Source organism: Girardinichthys multiradiatus, chromosome 12 (assembly GCF_021462225.1).
Source record: "Girardinichthys multiradiatus isolate DD_20200921_A chromosome 12, DD_fGirMul_XY1, whole genome shotgun sequence".
NCBI classification, from domain to species: Eukaryota; Metazoa; Chordata; class Actinopteri; order Cyprinodontiformes; family Goodeidae; genus Girardinichthys; species Girardinichthys multiradiatus.
In genome coordinates, this window is record NC_061805.1 from 16911000 (window position 1) to 16932564 (window position 21565).

At 42.0% G+C, this 21565-nt stretch overlaps 1 protein-coding gene across 3 annotated transcripts; it reads right to left on the reverse strand.

Annotated features, from left to right (window-relative positions):
- Window positions 1-565: 565 nt before the first annotated feature.
- Window positions 566-19792, reverse strand: syn1 (synapsin I). Of its 3 annotated transcripts, none has more exons than XM_047382194.1 (14): window positions 19458-19792; window positions 18782-19234; window positions 16952-17009; window positions 12790-12881; window positions 12560-12716; window positions 12374-12463; window positions 11573-11635; window positions 11343-11485; window positions 11171-11245; window positions 10984-11086; window positions 10748-10897; window positions 7653-7722; window positions 7038-7536; window positions 566-4832 (listed from the first exon to the last, which is right to left on the reverse strand). In XM_047382194.1, exons 2-14 carry the CDS (start codon window positions 19099-19101, stop codon window positions 4697-4699), a joined length of 1956 nt encoding a protein of 651 aa, XP_047238150.1. In that variant the 5' UTR covers window positions 19102-19234; window positions 19458-19792; the 3' UTR covers window positions 566-4696. The 3 variants fall into 3 exon arrangements, with proteins under 3 accessions (XP_047238150.1, XP_047238149.1, XP_047238151.1); XM_047382193.1 differs by having other exon boundaries at window positions 18782-19113; window positions 19458-19785; XM_047382195.1 differs by having other exon boundaries at window positions 566-4794; window positions 18782-19113; window positions 19458-19753.
- Between the last annotated feature and the right edge of the window lie 1773 nt (window positions 19793-21565).

A 21565-nucleotide genomic window follows, 5' to 3' on the forward strand; every position in this document is an offset into this window, starting at 1 on the left:
CGTCCTTCTTGGTGATATGCTGACATTACCCTGGATACCGTGGCTCTTGATACATTACAAAGACTTGCTGTCTTGGTCACAGATGCGCCAGCAAGACGTGCACCAACAATTTGTCCTCTTTTGAACTCTGGTATGTCACCCATAATGTTGTGTGCATTTCAATATTTTGAGCAAAACTGTGCTCTTACCCTGCTAATTGAACCTTCACACTCTGCTCTTACTGGTGCAATGTGCAATCAATGAAGACTGGCTACCAGGCTGGTCCTATGTAGCCATGAAACCTCCCACACTAAAATGACAGGTGTTTCAGTTTCATTGTCCAACCCCTGTAAGTCTGCATTGGCCCCTTTCAAAATGGCCTTTAGCTTCACCCTCTGAGTCCAACTAATCTGGACTGTATAAATGCCATTAACTGCTTTTAAAATTTTAGTAGAACCTGGGTACAAGAATCCTAACTTATCCCTATAAAAGTTGCAAATTTTCACATGAAGATAAAAGCACATCAGAAGGAGATTAAGGCATACAGGCAGCTCAATAACAAACCAAAGACAGCACAAACAAGATGTTTGTATTTGGTCATAGACTTTATTGGACATGTCCATGTTTCAATAACATATTCATTTTCACATTATATAGCTATATTGCATATAACATCTATTTTCTTTTTACACTTAATTCAATAATCCACCATGAATTATATGATGCATCGTCTTGTCTTTGATGACAAGAAACCTCAGACGTTTGCACTTTTTCACATTTAGGGTGGAACGACTTAAATATGGCAGGCATCGACTGACTGTTTTCACCCATTCACAAGTTCATAATGATTTTATATTTTCACAATGATTATACAGTGCAATAGGTAAACAATAAAATGATATGTATGAAAGGAAAAAAAGTACATTCACAGTCAAATATAGCCACGGTAAATAATAAAATCATGAACATCCAAAACCTAAAAAAAAAAAAACTTCCTTGCATTGCTGCGTCTGCTCATTCTGTCCATCTGGGACAGGTCTCAGAATGGCAAAGAGGCCTCCTAGGGTGTTTTTCTTTAAATGACCATCCATGCTAAATGTGATGGCTTACTTTTGCACATTGCTTTTGCACATTATAGACTGTAATAAATCAGACAACAATATGCATTGACGCTGAGTTGTGACATTGAAAAATGATACCCTGAATCAATTAATGCATAACATTACAAGCCCCATATTGTAGAACCTCACAGATTTTACAAAAGGAATGCAATAATAAGAAAAAAAAGCATTTATGCACTTCTAAAATAAAAACTGAACAATTTGCCAGCACACCTAACATCAACAAGCACAAATAGCAGCAGGGGGAGAAGATCTACTTCACTCAGAGCTCTTTACAGCACATCTATTTGGTTTGGACATTCACACATTTATGCACAATTGAGCATAAGGGGGTCGCTGTGGCTACACGAACGGACCGACAAGCATAGGCGGTGTGGACAAAAACCTGCAGGGGAATCAGGGCTCGTTCATATTATTAATCACTCATTGCTTCTCTAAAAAGCAGGTTATTGCAGCTCTACATGAAGATTCAAGAGCAATGCACTCTTTCTGGAAGACATGTTTAGTGTCTGGCAACAGAATTGTTTTTCAGTAACAACTTGGATTTCCATAGTAATTAGAGAAAGCTTCTGCAGAGTGCGTGTTAAAACCTATGCAGAGAAACATCCTCTATTACACTGTTTTGCTTTTATTATTGTATAGATGATTCTCAAATATGTATGCAACATTCCTTGGCTGAGTATAAGGGTAAGCTTCTATGAACGAGTAGGAAGCAGTGTTGGAAGCAGCTGTTGAGATTTATAAAACAGACTCAAGTTTGGAGTGAAATTGCAAAACCCCTACAAGCCCTGCATTCAGCCAGACTTATTGTAAAACCTGTAGACAGTTTTCCACTGTGCCATCCCCTTCCATGCTGCTTCCCTCTGCAGCCCAGCACCACCTCAGAGAGAAAATAGTGAGCTGTTGCTTTATCAAGTGCCCCATAAATAAACCTGAAAATGCAAACCTCATATGTTTGTATTTGTGCACGACATTGTTTTCAAGTAAGATTTTGCTGTCTATGTGTGCAAAAGTATCCCTCATCATCTGTAAAGAGCCACATTATGCCTGAAAATGGAAGACCCTCAGCCACGCACAAGTGTCACAATCAAGTGGACATCCCTGAGACCACTCCATTTGATCTGACGTTCTTGTCTGTCTAAGGCGTGCTTTCTTTTTTAAGGTCTAAAGTGTTTCATTTGTGTGTAGTAAAAATTAAAGGAAGAAGAGTGAGAGTGACAACTTACTCACAACACCTACTTGACTGACTAATCCACTACATGTGACGACACAAGTTACAAGCGCCAAAGTGAGATGCTGGAAAACGCAACAGTTGCCTCCTATAGACATGCAGCTAAGACATCACTGTGAGCACTCAAAACGGCTCGAGCACATCTATAGTGTTTGCTAACACTGTGGGGAGCTGTGGAAGTGCACTGTACAAACATTATTGAGGCAGATGGTGGTAGGATTTTGAATTTTTCAAGTGGCAAATTCTCATAATATTACGATAGGATATCTATCTGTTCTCATTTTAATTTCTGCTTAAACCTGCTTAAACTACTTAGACTAACACAAGCACCAGGTAGCAACCTTGGGAGGGGGGTTATGGGAATGTATGAGGCAGGGGATCCGATAGGGTCGGGACCCCACTGGAGTATGCAAATGAACAAATGTGGGATCTTGAGATTTTCCTTGGAACTCAAATTAAAAAAAACTATAATGTTCAAAGTGTATTCAAGCTTTAAAAGTAGAAAAACATAAAAAAAACATGCCATGATATCATGAGATAAAACAATATCTTTGTTGTTGATGCTATTTGTATTGTCATTATTCCCCTGTTTAAATGACTTATTAGTAATGCCTATATTGGATACTCAGTCAGTTATTAGGTTCACAAATTCATATGTTGTGGGGCTGAAGCTGAATGGTTTGGGAATGAATACTTTAAAGTTTAATTACTAGCACACATACTGTACATTTCTTGTCGAGTGCTATTACTTTTGCTTTCACAGACTTTCATCCTACCCCAGCAGGGTTTTATTCATTGCTATAAGAAATGTTTGTGAAAGCTATTAATCCTAATTAAGACTAATATTGAAAACTGTTCTGTTGAACATACTTAGTGCAATAAGTATATGGCCAAAATGGCAAACATTCAAAAAGTAATTAAACCTATCATTAACAATATCACAGCTAAGAATGGGTTTTTATGATATAATAACCTTGATTAAAATACAAAGGTTTCATAGAAGCAACCCATTAACAGATATTGTATACAAACATATGAAAAGCTAATTACTTTTATTTAAAGCAGAATAGCATAAATTAAAAAATGGAATCAAATATTGTTTTACTTCAGTAATAACAATTTGAAAAGTATACGTGCAACTAGCAGGACGTAGCAATAGCTGTGAAATTGAGAGGGTCGATTGTGGCGCTACTTTATGCTTCAAACATTGGGAAAAAACTCCGGTCATTCTCTGGCATCTCATTAAAAAGACTTTAAAGCACAGGAACAGAAAGATGAAAAGTTTTTTGCAATTTTGTAACCATAACTTGGTATCTACCTTGATATTCACCCTTTTAGCTGCTCCTATCTGACAGAAGATACATTCTGTTAAGATGCAGAATAAATATGTAGAAACTCTTTTATCCCATCTGTTTTCTTTCTCCTAAATAATAGGGAGTTTCCTTTAATAAGTTATGATTCAGATGTTATTTATTGCAGTGTTTTAATGCAATCCTGGTACATTTTATCATTCTTAAACCAATGGTCCATGGGCGTTTTATATTGTGACTTCTCTAACTTACTGTACCAGCTAGCTATACTGTGGAGCTAACGCTAGCTTGTACAAAAAAAGAAAGAAGTGGAGATTCCGCTTCAGCTGTGCTATTTTTATTTCTGTGCCTTCCTCTACACCTTTGCTACACCTAATAACATTTCTGTTAACTTTTCAACTTAGAAATAAAGTGCAACAGTCTTTGCCTGTGCTTTAGTCATTTTATTCTAAGGTAAAGTACCTGCTTCATTTAATCATCACAAGGCCTACAGCCCACCTTTATTGCCACAACAGCTCTTTTCAGGAAAAGGAAATGTATTTTCTTCACTCTCATTTTAGTATAAATTGTAACAATTTTCACTAAAACAGGGTTTTACTTAAGAATAGGAAAAACTAGTACTATTTTCCTCATCCCAATAACATTTGTACAGTCCTTCAGTTTTTTGACCACAAATAACACAATGAATTTACAGCACCAACAAACAAGAGGAAGCAGGATTGTGTTGCTTTGTTTCTGATTTTAGTTAATGGTTGTTGCATGCACATATATAGGCTTTTGTGAGGTTTGATATGATGACCCAGTTAAGCTTTAAGCAAGGCAGGAAATGTTTGAAACACCACAGCACCTGACTCTATTCTACCTTTTGTTCACTCTAATAGGTAACAATTGTTTGGGCAGTGGGTGTCAAGTGTGTACACTTTCTCATGAATTGGAGATTCTGTTGGTCCTTTCTTTTTTCCGGGGGGTTGGAGAAGGGGTCTCTCCAACAATTTGCTGGTCCGTTTATCTCTTAGCCGGAGGAAGAAAGAGGGATGGGAGGATCTGATGCCAGCTCAGTCTGAGAAAAGACCGGCAAAAGATTTGCGTAGATTGCGTATGGTTTCAGCCTTCACCTCATCCTGGTTAAGGCTGGCTCGTGGCGCTGGGATTTCTGGAATGTTGAAGGTATTGGTAAGAGACTGGGATTTGCTATAAAGAGAGGGAAATGGCAATAGAGGAGAAGGAAAGGCTATTAAAGTCATGCAGCAAACCAATGAAATGAGAAGACTGGAGCACAGCGAGGCAGAGGGAGAGATAGAGACAGAGCGATAAAAAGGAGGAAAGTTCAATAAAAGATGAAAAAAGGGTCATGCCTTTTCTTGGGTCATTCAAAATTACCTTATCATTTCAAGTCAGCATTGACATGATATGAATAGTGAATGACGTTTTTGGGAGGCACAGTGATGTGTATTGTCTGGGATTGATCATGAAAGTATTTTAGCAAAATACAAAATAAATACCGGTGGGTTCTCACCGGGTACTCCGGCTTCCTCCCACAGTCCAAAAACATGCCTGTTAGGTTAATTGGTAACTCTAAATTGCCCTTAGGTGTATGAATGAGTGTGTGTATGGTTGTATGTGTGTTGCCCTGCGATGGACTGGCAACCTGTCCAGGGTGTACCCTGCCTTTCGCCCATAGACTGCTGGAGATAGGCACCAGTTTCCCCGTGACCCACTATGGAATAAGCGGTAGAAAATGACTGACTGACAAAATAAATAACAGAATCCAAAAAAGGGCATCAAATTAATTTCTAACTGAAAATTGACAGCTAAAGAACGCAAAAAAAAAAAAAAAAAATGTAGGTAAAAATATTAATCCAAATTAAAACAGACAATAACACAATTCAACAAGCCAAAAAACATGTTGTCAAACACCTTTTTACATAGATGATAAATATTTTGTGGGGCTGCACGGTGGCGCAGTTGGTAGCACTGTTGCCTTGCAGCAAGAAGGTCCTGGGTTTGATTCCCAACCTGGGGTCTTTCTGCATGTTGCATGTTGCATGTTCTCCCCGTGCATGCGTGGGTTCTCACCGGGTACTCCGGCTTCCTCCCACAGTCCAAAGACATGCCTGTTAGGTTAATTGGTAACTCTAAATTGCCCTTAGGTGTATGAATGCGTGTGTGGTTGTTTGTGTGTTGTCCTGTGATGGACTGGCGACCTGTCCAGGGTGTACCCTGCCTCTCGCCCATAGACTGCTGGAGATAGGCACCAGCTTCCCTGCGACCCACTATGGAATAAGCGGTAGAATATAAATTAAAACCAAATATTTTGTCTTGGTGTAACTGTATCAGAGTAATAACTTTATGTGACATTTTGCTCACATAAATTTTTGTTTTCGAACATTTCTGGTGGTTTCGATGGTTATTCTGAAACAAAATATATTCTTAATACATTTGAAGGCATTAGGCTATTTGTGACTTTTGGATCCTTGCCTTGTTGCATAAATTTGTAAAATGTATTTTACATTTCAGAAATGACCATTTCAAAAATTAAAACATATTGACCTGTGCCAGATAAAGCACAGGAGGTCCAAAGCCACCACCACCACTATGTTTCATAATAAGGATAAAGCTCCTACTCTATGCACTGTTTTTCTGATGTAATTTAAAACTTAAAAAGTTATCTATTAACCTTTTGGCTTTTTCGCTTGATCTTTACTGACCCCCAGATAAATACCTCTGTCCTAGCATTCGCTGATTTGACCTTTAAAAAATACAATGACATTTTTTGAGACATCAAAGGCTCTCACCTCTGCAGGGACTTTGTGTTTTCACCACTCCAACAGAAGTTAGCGACTGTCTTTAGATTTATTTTATTTAAGACGAGCTTGTCATGTTTTCTGTTATTTATGTCTGTTTTATCATGTGTGCTCAGATATAAAATTCAACAAACAAAAGATTGGGCTTTTATAAGTACCAGTTGTGTAAACCGAAGTCTTTACCAACCAATTATTAAGTCATTAACTGTAATTTGATGTTTAAATGTGTCCCTAAGAAAACCAATTTTCTCAGGGACGCAATGAACAAGGAGCAAGGATTTTAAGAAACTGCATCCCAGTTTGTTGTAGCTTCTGCCTGTTCCTTTAATGTTTCACAACCTCACCAGACAATCTAAAGTGTTAAGTTTGTGAAAGTGCTGCTGTAACAATTACAAATGCAAAAACCAATACGACATGCACATTCAAGTGGATAACTTCTTTGTGAGCGGATATTTGATAGTGGCATGCATACCTCGGTGCAGGCAAAATGTAAGAATAAACATTCTGTGGATGTTGGCCCATAGGCTAAAAAAGTACAAATGAAATGAAACAGATCCAATTCATTGTTCTGTTCTCATGAAAAGCTACTTACTTTAGTTGTGGAGAGCCGCCCATGGCGGGGCCGTCCTGACTGGGCTTCTGTGGGGGCTGGGGCTTTTGCTGCAGAGGGGGCCGTCCTCCTGGGCCACCCTGACCTTGAGCGGCAGGTCTCGGCTGCTGGGTGGTTGGTGGCCCGGGACGGCTTGGCTGGACCTTCTGCTGTGATCCCCCCTGCGATTGCTGCCTAGGGAGTGGGGCAGGTTTCTGGTGCTGTTGCTGCCCACCAGGAGATTTCTGGCTAGGACCCCCACCAGAAGGTTTCTGCTGCTGGGAGACAGACTGCTGTCTCTGAGTTTGAGGGGAACCTCCCTGACTTCGCTGAGGAGCACCCTGACCTGGGGCTCGGGATTGGGCTGAAGGGCCTTGGTTAACCTTTGCCTGAGAACTGGGCTCAGCAGTACCCGGGGTGGCAGCAGATTGCTGAGTTGGTGCAGGAGGCTGGCCTTGTGGCTGTGGGCGCTGCTGGGATGGGGGACTTTGTTGGGGACCACCTTTAGGAGATAAAATAAGGCACCAAACATTTTCATATACTGTGGTATTATTTTGGTTGAGACTTTTTAAATTAATATAAAATATTCCCACATGTTAAAAGATTATGATGATTTACCCTGAGGTGAGGGGCGCTGTTGAGCCTGTGGTACTCTGGGCTGTGAGACTGGCTGAGGCGAAACTGCTTTCTGCAAAACCAACGGATGGCTCAGAAAATGTCTCATCTATTACAATATGTACAAATTATACAGGTGGAGGTTGCCTTGAAAATGTTAAAAAATAGTTGCATGTAATTACATACACGTCGCTAAGTATTAAGAACATGTTCACTGGAGATATCGTCATAAATGGATTTTTTGGTTTAGTTTTTAGATTTGACTGCAGTGCAAAAATATTCATACCCTTTTATTTTTTCATATTTTGTCAGAAACCTAATTTTTATCTTATTGGCGATTGTATGTGTTAGATCAGCACAAAGCAGTGCATAATTGTGAAATTGAAGTAAAACTGCATTGTTTTCAAAAGTCAGTCAGTCAGTCAGTCAGTCATTTTCTACCGCTTATTCCATAGTGGGTCGCGGGGGAGCTGGTGCCTATCTCCAGCAGTCTATGGGCGAAAGGCAGAGTACACCCTGGACAGATCGCCCCTTAATACATATAATGTTACAAGGGATATTAATACTTTTGCAAGACACTGGGCCTGGCACATCAGTCTTTCACATGATTTCTTTAAAATGTTATTTTAGCTACCTCCAGTGGGCCCACCACCTGCAGGGGGAACCGTGAGGGACCGGTGCAAAGAGGATTGGGAGGCGAACGAAGGTGGAGACCTCAGCGGCCCGATCCCCGGATGCTTAGGCTGGCTCTAGGGACGTGGAATGTCACCTCGCTGGGGGGGAAGGAGCTGGAGCTTGTGCGGGAGGTCGAGAGATATCGACTAGAAATAGTCGGGCTCGCCTCCACGCACAGCGTGGGCTCTGGAACCCATCTCCTTGAGAGGGGTTGGACTCTCTTCTACTCTGGAGTGGCCCACGGGGAGGGCTGGTGTGGGTTTGCTTGTAGCCCCCCAGCTCAGCCGTCTCGTGTTGGGGTTTACCCCAGTGGATGGAGAGAGTACCTCAAGTCTGGATGTTGTTGGGCTGTCATGGCTGACATGCCTCTTCAAGATTACGTGGTGATCGGGGACAGTGCCTCTGGACTGGTAGACTGGGGTGGTGGTCCCCTTTCATAAGAAGGGGGACCGGAGGGTGTGTTCCAACTACAGGGGGATCACACTCCTCAGCCTCCCTGGTAAGGCCTACGCCAGGGTATTGGAGAGGAGAGTCCGGCCGATAGTCAAACCTCGGCTTCAGGAGGAGCAGTGTGGTTTTCGTTCCGGCCGTGGAACACTGGACCAGCTCTATACCCTCTACAGGGTGCTCGAGGGTTCATGGGAGTTTGCCCAACTGGTTCACATGTGTTTTGTGGACCTGGAGAAGGCATTCGACTGTGTCCCTCGTGATGCCCTGTGGGGGGTGCTCCAGGAGTATGGAATCGGGGGCCCTTTATTAGGGGCCAGCCGGTCCCTGTACGAGGGGAGCAGGAGTTTGGTCCGCATTGCCGGCACTAAGTCGGACCTGTTCCCAGTGCATGTTGGACTCCGGCAGGGCTGCCCTTTGTCAACGGTCCTGTTTCTTAACTTTTATGGACAGGATTTCTAGACGCAGCCAAGGGCCGGAGGGGGTCTGGTTTGGGGACCAGTGGATTTCGTCTCTTCTTTTTGCAGATGACATCCTGCTCCCCCCCTCTAGCCAAGACCTACAGCATGCGCTGTGGCGGTTCGCAGCCGAGTGTGAAGCGGCTGGGATGAAGATCAGCTCCTCCAAGCCCGAGGCCATGGTACTCGACCGGAAAAGGGTGGCTTGTCCTCTTCAGGCTGGAGGGGAGTTCCTGCCTCAAGTGGAGGAGTTTAAGTATCTCGGGGTCTTGTTCACGAGTGAGGGAAGAATGGAGCGGGAGATCGACAGATGGATTGGTGCGGCTGCTGCAGTAATGGGGGCGCTGTGTCGGTCCGTTGTGGTGAAGAGAGAGATGAGCCGAAAAGCAAAGCTCTCAATTTACCGGTCGGTCTACGTTCCTACCCTCACCTATGGCCATGAACTTTGGGTCATGACCGAAAGAACGAGATCCCGGATACAAGCGGCTGAAATAAGCTTCCTCCATAGGGTGGCTGGGCACTCCCTTAGAGATAGGGTGAGGAGCTCGGCAATCCGGGAGGGGCTCGGAGTAGAGCTGCTGCTCCTCCACATCGAGAGGAGCCAGTTGAGGTGGCTCGGGCATCTATACCAGATGCCTCCTGGACGCCTTCCTCGGGAGGTGTTCCAGGCACGTCCCACCGGGAGGAGGCCCAGGGGACGGCCCAGGACACGCTGGAGGGACTATGTCTCTCGGCTGGCCTGGGAACGCCTTGGGCTCCACCCGGAGGAGCTGGAGGAGGTGTCTGGGGAGAGGGACGTCTGGGCGTCTCTGCTGAGTCTGCTGCCCCCGCGACCCGGTCCCGGATAAGCGGAAGACGACGAGTACGAGTACGAGTTATTTTAGCTACTGTAATCTATGATTGCTTTATGTCTTTGTTCATGCTTCAGTTTATTGTTTGTTTTGTTTTCCCATTTAATCTGGTCAGAAATCTCATTCATTGTAACTATATTATGTTATAAAAGTGAAAGACAATGATCGATATTTAAAGTCAAATAAACAATTTCATATGACTATTTTCGTTGCTTTTTTGAATCTACAGCTTATCGAAATTTTTACACAAGGAGCTAGCACAGGTCAGTCTGATTTTACACTTTGCCATGATTTAAAATATTGAAAACCTGTGAGAATGAGCACTACTTCAGTCAAACACAGACTGTAATACCGTACCTCCGAGTTCTTCATGTAAGAGAAAATAGATGGTAAATGGCAAATGACCTGCACGCGTGTAACACTTTATCACTTTACACGGCAGTCAGTCATCCACCCATTCATACACACATTCACACTCTGAAAGTGGTAAGCTACATTGTAGCCACGGCTGACTGACAGAATCAGTGGCAACCCACCAGTTACAGGACGAACCCCTACCACCTGAGCCACTGTCTCACTGTGTTGCAATGATGAAGAAAGATGGAGAACAAAGGGAGTTTTTTTTTTCCTTATTAATACAAGCATATTGTGCCTGCAGTTTAAAGACCTGTGCTGGCTGTCCTGCTGCAGCCCGGACAGAGGAAAAACTGGGAGTACGTGGAACAGTCTCTTGCATCTTAGAAACCACAAGTTCTGCAATCTGAACTCGATCCTCGTCCTGCTGGTCCCCAATCAGTGGCATTGAACAGTCGTCGACCTAAAATGCAACAACATGATTACAATTTTGAGGAACAGCCTTGTAATAACAGACAACCATCAGCATGCTTGTACTGCGGTAAACACCTCTATAATGTAGTCCTTGCCATCTTTACCATGTAGAGCCTCCACAGCACAGATATCCAACCCACCAAAGATATCTGCACATGAATCCACCCACAATTTGTACCTGCAACCATGTGTTAAATAGGGATGTTGTTATCCTGTGAGACATATTTTTGCATTTTAGTAGCATTCAATCACATGTTCTTACTTGTCTGACATGGCCACCTGCTCAAGCATAGAAGACCCGGTGTTAGTTTTCCAGTTACCAGAAACGGAGGTCCTCCTAGTAAACAAAGTAGTTGTTTTATGACACACTTCCAGTGAAGTGGGTGAGAGGAAAATGTGATATGCTAGGATGTGAACACAGCTAAATGACTCACATATAAGCCTTGTAGTTGTTACCAATCTTCTGGATGCGGACGTCATATTTTGCATCAATGAAAGGCTCGGAAGTGGCATAAGTCTTGGTCAGCGCCACAACACTAGCAATATCTTGAAAGTCATATTGATTGTCCACTTTCACCTAGTTAGTAAGGGTCAAAGCACAGATTTGATGTCCCATAAATATTGTGTTTTAAATAATATCAAGTACTGATCATTCCATCCCTACCTTTCCCATTCCTGAGTGAGCATGGCCCATCTTTACGACAACAGGGAACTGAGGGGCGCTGATCTGTTAAAAAACATTATATTATGAACTACTCCACCATTTGATACTGAATCTAGGACTCTGATGCCATCAGGTAATCAGTTTCTTTGAATATCTACATTTAGAAACTTCATTTAATAAGCGAGAAGTCCATGAGCTTATTTAGCTGTTCCACAGCAAATACTGGCGTAACAGTAGGAAAGACGTAACAGATGATAGAGAAAACTGAACGGACTAAAAAATATGACCCAAACCGAATAAAAAGATATATCTACAACACCTGGTGAGACTAAAGTCAACTTTTCTGCACTCCTACATACTCCAAGTACACAATAAAATGTATTTAAAGGCTAAAAAAGTGGATTTTGCATAGTATGTCCCCATTAAATGTTTGTTATTCTTTTTCAATAAAGCAATTGTTGACAAAAGTGCATCCCCTTTTTATAGCATATCATTTCTAATGATTAAAACATCAACTGTTTAGTCTTTCTGATGACTTGAAAGCCAGCCCAGTTCTGTCAGCCTGAGACAGCAGGGATGAAGGTGATTGCTCTGCAGCAGCAATCTCAACGTAATGTTCCTGTAAATGACTCGGCAACCCAAAAATTAGATACTCTGCCTCTGCAAGCAAAAAAAACCCAAACAAACAAATATAAGCCACGCAAATTTAGAATGGCCTAAGCTGCTTTGTGAAATAAAACATCAATTACCCCCATCTATGTGACCCATGAGGAAGTGGTGAAGAGGAAATTTCACACTCACCATTTCCTTATGATTTGGATAGTAAACCTGCTCAATCAGTGGGAACTCCGCTGGGCCCAGCTGCTTGTGGAGTCTTGACATCTGAGCAAACTGAGGGAGTATTTAACCTTAAGATGCCACTCTAATTGTCTTTATATCTAGGATCTTTTCACTGTGGACTGAACAGAGTTTTCAAAGACTACTTACCACCCATGGCTTGTCACAAAAGTTATAGACGGAGTGCAGAGTGTTAACACTTGGCAGTCCAGCGTACTGCAGTCCAATCACCATGTTGCGATGGTCTCCATTCCTGTCCATGCTGAAAGCATGCTGCCTGATCAGCACAAAGTCTGGCCTAAAGGATCTGGTTCAGAGGACATGAGGGAAATATTGAAATACTGAACATTAGACCAAACTGCTAACTGAGAAAGACTTACTTAGTAACCTTATGCCCACTCCTGATGGCATCAAAATTGACGTTGTAGGTGCCACTGGCATTGGCCACCAGGTTGATCTCTGAGAACTCTGCCTGGAAAGAACAACATCAAAGTCAAACCTTCCTCAACTATAAGAAATGTACATTCATCATAATCAGGGCGCAGGAGCATAAATAATAGTTTATGCACCAGCCAGGTAGACTGATTATAAGCTTTTAGTCATTAAATTAGTATGCTGTGAGATTATTATCAATTCAATGCCTTGGAATAATTCCACATTTTATCACATTACAACCACACACCTCAATGATTTCTGTAGGGATTTTAGGTGATAGAACAACACATAGCAACAATTGTACAGTAAAAGAAAAATGACATGGTTTTCCTATGTTTTACAAGCAAAAATCTGAAAACTGGCATGCATTTGTATTCACTCCCTTTACTCTGCTACCCCACATGGAACCAGTTGCCTCCAAACATTTCCTTGTTCATACATAGCGTTCACCTATGTGTAACTGTGTCTGAGTATACTGTAATACATCTGTTCTATGATGTTTATTGGAGAGCATTAGTGAAAAAATAGTATCGTGAAGATCAAGAAACACAGCAGACAGGTCAGATCACCAGCCACTGTTTAGTCCATCCTAAGAAAAGGGAAATAGTATGCCACAACTGTAAACCTACCAAGGCACGTAAACTGACTAGTTAAACATGAGACCCATGTTAACTTTGGAGGAGCTCTAGAGATCCACAGTTCAAGAAGGAGAACCTGTACAACATCTTGACTTGCAGACAAGTCTTTCAAAAAACCCTGTACAGCATACAGCAAACATGTGAAAAAGGTGTCCTGGTCAGATGAAAGCCAAATTTTACTTTTTGGCTAGTTCTACAAAGTATTGACTCTGGGCAACTGAATGTAAATGTATGCCACATTTTGGGCCTGATCTACTAAAGGCCTGTCGCGGCGGCAATCCCAGAACCCGGTGGTGGACACCAGCAGTAAGGGATGCTGTCAAGCTGAAGAAGGAGTCCTATCGGCTGTGGTTGGCTTGTGGGACTCCTGAGGCGGCTGACGGGTACCGTGAGGCCAAGCGTGCTGCGGAACGGGTTGTGGCAGAGGCAAAAACTCGGGCCTGGGAGGAGTTCGGTGAGGCCATGGAGAAGGACTACCGGTTGGCCTCGAAGCGATTCTGGCAAACCGTCCGGCGCCTCAGGAGGGGGAAGCAGTGCTTCGCCAACACTGTTTATAGTGTGGGTGGGAGGCTGCTGACCTCGACTGAGGACATTATCGAGCGGTGGAAGGAGTACTTCGAGGATCTCCTCAATCCTGCCATCATGCATTCCGTGGTGGAAACAGAAGCTGGGGACTCGGGGTTGGACTCTTTCATCACCCAGGCTGTAGTCACCGAGGTGGTTAAAAAGCTCCGCGGTGGCAAGGCTTCGGAGGTGGATGAGATCCGCCCTGAGTACCTCAAATCTCTGGATGTTGTTGGGCTGTCATGGTTGACACGCCTCTTCAACATTGCGTGGCGGTTGGGGACAGTGCCTCTGGACTGGCAGACTGGGGTGGTGGTCCCCCTTCATAAGAAAGGACGGCCCAGGACACGCTGGAGGGACTATGTCTCTCGGCTGGCCTGGGAACGCCTTGGGCTCCACCCGGAGGAGTTGGAGGAGGTATCTGGGGAGAGGGACGTCTGGGCGTCTCTGCTGAGTCTGCTGCCCCTGCAACCCGGTCCCGGATAAGCGGAAGACGACGAGTACGATCTACTAAATGTTTGCATGTATAAAAACACATGCAAACTTCATAGCGGGTGTAAAAATGATCTACTATCCAGGTGCCATGAGCATTGCATCTATCAAAAGAGCTGAATACCGGGGGCAATCCATTTAGCGTGCTTGACTTGATGAATATGCATAATTTATGTTGATTATCAGAACATGCAAAATACTGGAAGGAGGATATGCAAATGTTATCATTTAGCAAGCTCATTGCAATGTATCAAACATGAAACGTCTGTGCGTATACTTTTAGCATGTTTGCAAGGCAGGTGCACACTGGTACAGCGCTGCAAACACATGTCTGCGGTCATTGTGGCAAGAAGGAAGCATAAGAACAATGACAGACAACGAAGAGAGAGAACCGTCTGTGAGCATTTCGACATATTGGACTGGCAGAAATAAAAACAACAGAAATCTCATCACCTTGATAGTGGATCAGCGTTACACACGCTTTGCACACGGTATCAAGTTTGCATTCATACAGCAATGCCATTTTTTAGGCCTGATTTGGACCAAGTCACAAATAGAATCCATGCCATATCTCATATGGAAAATTTCCTTTTAATACTGCATGGTCTTGTGTCTGGATGATTCTATCACACAATCACTTTATGGCTCAACACCTTTTTCTGGATAGCACTGGAGGAGCACTTCTATATAGCCCAGAAAAGGTGTCAGATAGTTACCTTCTGCGTGTTTCACAGCATATTCATGGTGCCATGAATGTCGACCAAAAAGATGTCTGCGCAGGACTGATTAATACACTGGGACAGCAGACACAGTCCAATCTGATTCAAAGGCACTTCTCATGAGCCAGTTGAGGTATGCATTTAATTTAAATTCTTTATGCAATTAAACCAAAACAGGAAATCCAATGACTGAACTTAAATATCGTAGCATATTTTAAAACTGAACATTGACAAGAAAAACTGAACACTGACAGCCACTAGAAATCATGAAACCATTTCAGAGCCTGTAAAGGGACATTGAAGAAAAAAAAAATTGAAACTGCCTTGCGTGCACCTGAAAGTTTTTTTTTTTTTTTTATTCACTTCAATGTCTTTTCCAATGTACCTTCTGGGATTCTAGAAACAGTGGCCAGTCTGCACGTGTGTGTCATCAGAGAAGAAGTATGGCAGCTGCAACCATTTGGCTCTGCGCTCCGCACTGCATGATGGCAAAGTAGGAGTAGGAGGGGCAAGGTGGGGGCTTGTGAAAGGCCAGTTCAATCAATAATGCCCCTCCAATGTCAAAACACTTTTCAGGGAAATTCATGGCAGAGATAGTCATTTTTATTTTTAAATATTGATCAATGAAAAAAAAACATTGGGCTTCAGCAGAGAGGGTCCATTTCTCATCCAGGGCAAAAGGCCTGGTGCTTGAGCAGCACTAGGGGTCTACCTGTGCATATGCCAGAAAATGTCCAAACTCTCCAAGGTGATAGCCAGTAGCACACGCAAATACCTCATTTAAATAGGGCCCTATGCACCACCTTTGCACCTGTTTTCAAATGTGCACATACACTTAGTAGATCACCACAACAAGCCCACTAATAGAATGTGCAATTTGGGACTCCAGCACTCCTTATTTGGGATCTTAGTAGATCATGCTCTTTATGTTACAAGTGTGGAATGCTTTACCTTCCACTTCACAATTATTATTATAATTGTGGGTCACATAAAATCCCAATAAAATGCAGTGAAGTTTGCAACGTAACAAAATGTGAAAAGTTCAGGGGAATAAATACTGCAAGGTCCTATAAGTCAGAGGTGAGAGAAAAAGTGACCAAAATACACACAGTTAAAAGTACCTGAGGCAATTTTGAAACATTTGGGAGCTTTTCTGCTCTAGCATGTTATAAATAACCACTTATTTAAATCTGTATTCAGAAATAGTACTATACATGTTTCTGCTTCAGATTTGAGCTAAATTACCCCTGATTGGTCATCAGGCCACATTAACAGCTGGGTTATTTGCATAATGTATTTGATCCCTCATAATGACTTTATAGTATATTGACAATGTTTTAAGTAAGAAAGCATTTTACTGAAAATTATTGCACCTTTGAGTATCAGCTCTTACTCAATAGTGAAGCGGACCCTGAGACATTTATCATTCCGGGCTCTCTGTGAACATAGCAGCTCATTAATATTGCCAGTGCTTTTATCTGTTTGTCTGTTTCTGTTTCCATATAGGAAGATCAGAGGCAGTGTTATCCATCAGCAAACAAAAATGTTATGATCTCATGAAAAATCATATAACATCCCTCTCACTGAAGACTGCATCTGATAAAATACTTCCAATTTCTTCAAACGTGATTTTATTTTGTAACTATGCTCTCCTCCTGTGGAAATATAAGCTAATATAGGGGTATAAAACCTACCTGTTCTACCTTGATGTCAAATTCACCATGGATCTTTCTTCCTTTGAAGACCTTCACCCTGAATGTGAAACAAGGAGGTAAATCCATTCGTTTGTTATTCCAGAAACAAACAAAAAAAGAAAACAGTTTAAGATTTTTTCCCCCCTACAATTAACAGATGACAATTTTTTCCAGCTCAAGTAGGACATTGTGAAATTGGGAAATAGTCTTGTCTTTAACACATTGAAGCTGGTGACACTTCGAATTGGAACTGAAAGTGCAGCTTCAGTGTGTTTAAAACTAAAATTCGTATGTGATAGTGATTCATTTTGTCTATGTAGTCACACATAGGGTGTCATTCCTTTTCGAAAATGTGCAGTTCACAGTGCCTTGCAAAACTTTTACACAATTTGTCACATTACAACCACAAACTGTAATGTACTTTACTGGGATTTTACCTAAGACTTACACAAAGTCTATAACTGTGAAGTAAAAGAAAAACAATACATGGTTTTCAAAGGTTTTTATTAATAAATAAAAAAAATAGGGTGTGTATTTGCATTCAGACTCCCTAAATCTTTTATAAAACCACTTTTAACTTCAATTCCAGCTGCAAGTTGTATGGGGTTTGTCTCTACCAGCTTTGCACATCAGGAGGCTGATGTTTTTAATCCACTGTTCTTTGCGAAATAGATCTAGCTCAGTCAGATTGGAGTGTACATATACCTGATCTAAACAATTGCATTACAGCTCTGGATGTATGTTTAAGGCTGTTTGTCCTGCTGAAAGATGAATCTCCACCCAAGTTTCAAGAGTTTTGCAGCTTTAAACAGGTTTTCTTCCAGGACTGTCATGTATGTAGCTCTGAAAGGTTTTATTTCATCTGACCAGAACACCTTCTTCCACATGTTCGCTGTGTCCATTCACGCTTTGAGTAAAAAATGCAAATTAAACTCCTTCAGGCTTTCTTTTAACAATGCTTTTCTTCTTGCCAATCATCCACAAGAGGTCACATTTGAAGAGTGTTAAAGGTTTTTTCCACCTGAGCTGTGGATCTCTGCAGCTCCTACGGAGTTAGCACGGGCCTCTTGGCTGACTCTATGATTAATGCTCTCTCTACCTCACCTGCCAGTTTAGGTGGATGGCCAAGTTTAGGTATTTTTTGCAAATTAATTTTGCTTTTGGATGATGGATTAAAAAATACTCAGTGAGATTATCAGAGTTTAGGATGTTGTTTTATAACCTACACCTGCTTTAAACTTCTTCACACCTGCTGTGGTCTTTGGTCTCTGTGATGCTGTTTGTTCACTACTGTTCACTAAGAGCCTCCTGAGGCCTTCACTAAACAAATGCACTGACACAAGCATAGTCAATTTACTATTTAGGTGACTCTTGAAGAGAGCTGGTTGCAGTGGATTTTATTTAGGGGTATCAGGGTAAAGAGGGCTGGACACAAATGCATACCCTACTGATCGTATTTTGATTTGTAAAAAAATTGTGAAAAACATGCATCTGCTTCTTTCTATTTCATTATTCGCAAATAGAATGCAATGAAGATCGTGGTTGCAACGTGACAAAAAAGTGGGGTATCAATACTTTTTCAATGCAGTGCAGCTTTAACCTCAATCTAGCAGCGACTGCAACCTGGCTATAATACACGATGCCGGTCTTCTGCATGCTTGGTGCATCTTTGTCATACCTTATCTAAACATAAAGCTATTTGGCAGCTTCACGTGATGCACCTTTCAGCATCACCTGAATCGTATGACCTTCCAGATCTTGTGCCACTGCAGCCCAAAGTGGGTCTGGCACATAGTCTCTGTCTAGACGGGCCGCTGCGCCGCTTCTTACCAGTCAGTCTGCTGGTCGTCGATAACCAAGAGGATCTTGCCATGACTAGAGACACCAGCCCGATCCGCCGCTTCGGATAGCGTTGCTGCCGCAGCGGCAGTGGTCTGTTTCACAGCGTTGGATATAGAGGAGAAGAAACCGGAGCCCCCACCTGCAGATGGCTGCTGCTGCTGAGCTGGGGGCATGCGCCTCTCCGCCGGCCCGGGCGACACTGCGGGGCTTTGCTGCGGCGGGTCGGGGCGCTGGAGATCGGTCATGTAGCCATTGGGCAGATTGGACATGAAATTACTGTCCGAGAGGCGTCGACGCAAGTAATTCATGGTGGAGATTTGCTGAAATGACGGAGAGACGGGGATTCAAAAATCCCACCTACTGACTCAGAACCTGGTGTTCGGTGAGAAAAATAAATGACTGGACTAGTTGTCCATGTGTAACTACAGGAATCAACGTAACCTAAAGAGAATAAAGTCGAGTTTTATTAGTTAGACAATGATTTAAAATAAAAAATGAACATAATAAGAAATCGTGACTGCTAAAGCAAAGAAAAGCAGCCTTCAGATTACAGCTGTAATATGGCCAAGTTAAATCACTCGTTCGAATAATTCTCTCATATTGATGTATTTGATAAAGCCACCCTGTAATATAAATAGACATCATGGTATTCACTGGAGCCTACCTGGGAATGTATCCAAACTGATCCGCCCCAAGGATGAAGCGATGGTTTCCTACTGATCAGTCACGGGAAAAGCCTGTACACAGGTAATTCTCATGTCCTCTGGGCGCAGAGCCAGGCCGTGCATCCGATTTAAAACCGGTGAAATAAAGAAAAGCTAAAGTCGTTCCAGCATCCCCGCCGCCCCGCTTCCCTTCAAGACCCAGTTTTTTCCGTCTGCCCTGCGTCACTCCCAGTCATCCTGAGGGAGAGGAGGCTGCGAAGCTGGACAGTTGTCAAGGTAACGCAGGCTGCAGAAGATGATTTCCGGGGCTGTTTAGAAAATAAAGGCATGCTCTTAGAAATTGATTATTTTTGGGCGAATTTCCTGCATGAAATGGCATCTAAAAATCCAATCGATTTAATTGGCATATGCTTTACTTATTTACTTTAGTTTACTGCTAATTAAATAAAAATACGCGTCTTATGGTCCACTATCAATTGAAAGGGACATTATCAGACTTCCCGTGTTATGGTTGTGTTAATGTGCTTTGACGCAGCAGTGTGATGGGTAATGAGGGTGGTGCTGATGAGAGCAGGGACAGGGTCGTCGGTCTCTTACACACATGAACCAGCTGCTGGCTCCACAGGACAATTCAGGCTTGTAAATTTATATGGGAAGCAACAGAAAAGCATCTATTTATTGTCCAGGCGCTCATGTTAGAAGGTTTTGATTTTCAATCCAGTCGATTTTTAGAGATGCGCCATCTCTTGGTGATCAACCCAGACCACCCCCCCCGGGAGCCCCATATGTTCTACTGTACTATGGAAACTGCACTATGGTGGTGATCATAAGGGAAACAGGCACTTCTGCCTTCTTGGAGAATAATTGTATAGTTAACGTTTTGCTCATAAAATAAAATAAAAACAAAAACATATGTGGATCGATTTTGTATCAGTTTGTTGACTTATACTTCATGTGAACAAGTCCTACACGGTGGCATTTCTAGGAGGTTTTGTAAAGGGTGATCAGATGGGGGCCACTAATGTTGTGAAGTACCCCTTGCGAAATGTAGTTCAGTGATATTAAAATGCTATAACCCCTCTTCTTTTTTTTTTTTTTTTAGTTTAATTAGCTACAATTTATGTAAGTTTAGAACAGAGCCAGGTGTATGGAGGTAATTCTGGGGCAAAACGTTTTGTGCATTGTAACTGTGAATTTAAAGCTACATAGAGAAATGCTTTAGCAGTTTTGTAATTGTCAATTTTTTTTCTGTCTGTCACAATTACAAAACAACCGTTACACCTCTTCAAATTCTTAAGTACAACTACAGAAACTGTATTCTGTGAGTCACATAGCAAAACCTCTTATTCATAGTTTTGCTCCAATTGTCCCAAAACAAATTGTGCAAAACAAATTTACAGATGTAATAACATTTTCACACCTTTTTTTAAAATATTTTAACAGTAAAGTTTGGTATGACATTCAACTCACTGTACTTGTTATTTTAGGACAATAGTCAGTTAGTCATCTTTAACAGGCAATGAATCATACATTTAAACAGATAATAGTGTTTGATTACACATACACAACCTACGGAAAGACTCGCTTTATTTAGTTCACTGCTGTTTTTTGTTTTTCTTTTTTGTTTATTTGTTTTTGACTTGTAGTATGCTTTAGTTTATGTTTTGGTAGTTTCATATTGAAAATGGCAGAAGATACTTTTAAAAGATAGTTTATCAACTTGTAGTTCATCTTACCTCACAGTAGATGTCAGCAAAAGGTTGGAATCCCCCATCTAAGACTTTAACAAGAATTGAAATGTCACTCCACATGTTATAAGTCGATTTATAAACAGTGTGTACCCCTTGATTTTGTTAGGATCATGTCTTAAATGTCCACACATGCAAAGAACAGCCATTTAAAGTAAACCCATGATGAAACCTCTCATTAATAAGGCCAAGACAACATGTCCAGAAAACAAACAAAAAAAGGTCAGTGAGCCTCAAAGCAATAGGTGGATATTTTTATAGATTACAACTTTATAACTTATCCGTTATGACAAACTTAACATTGCAGATAAGACATATCCTTGTAACCTCAGTAACATGCATTTCAAGCACAAGGTCAG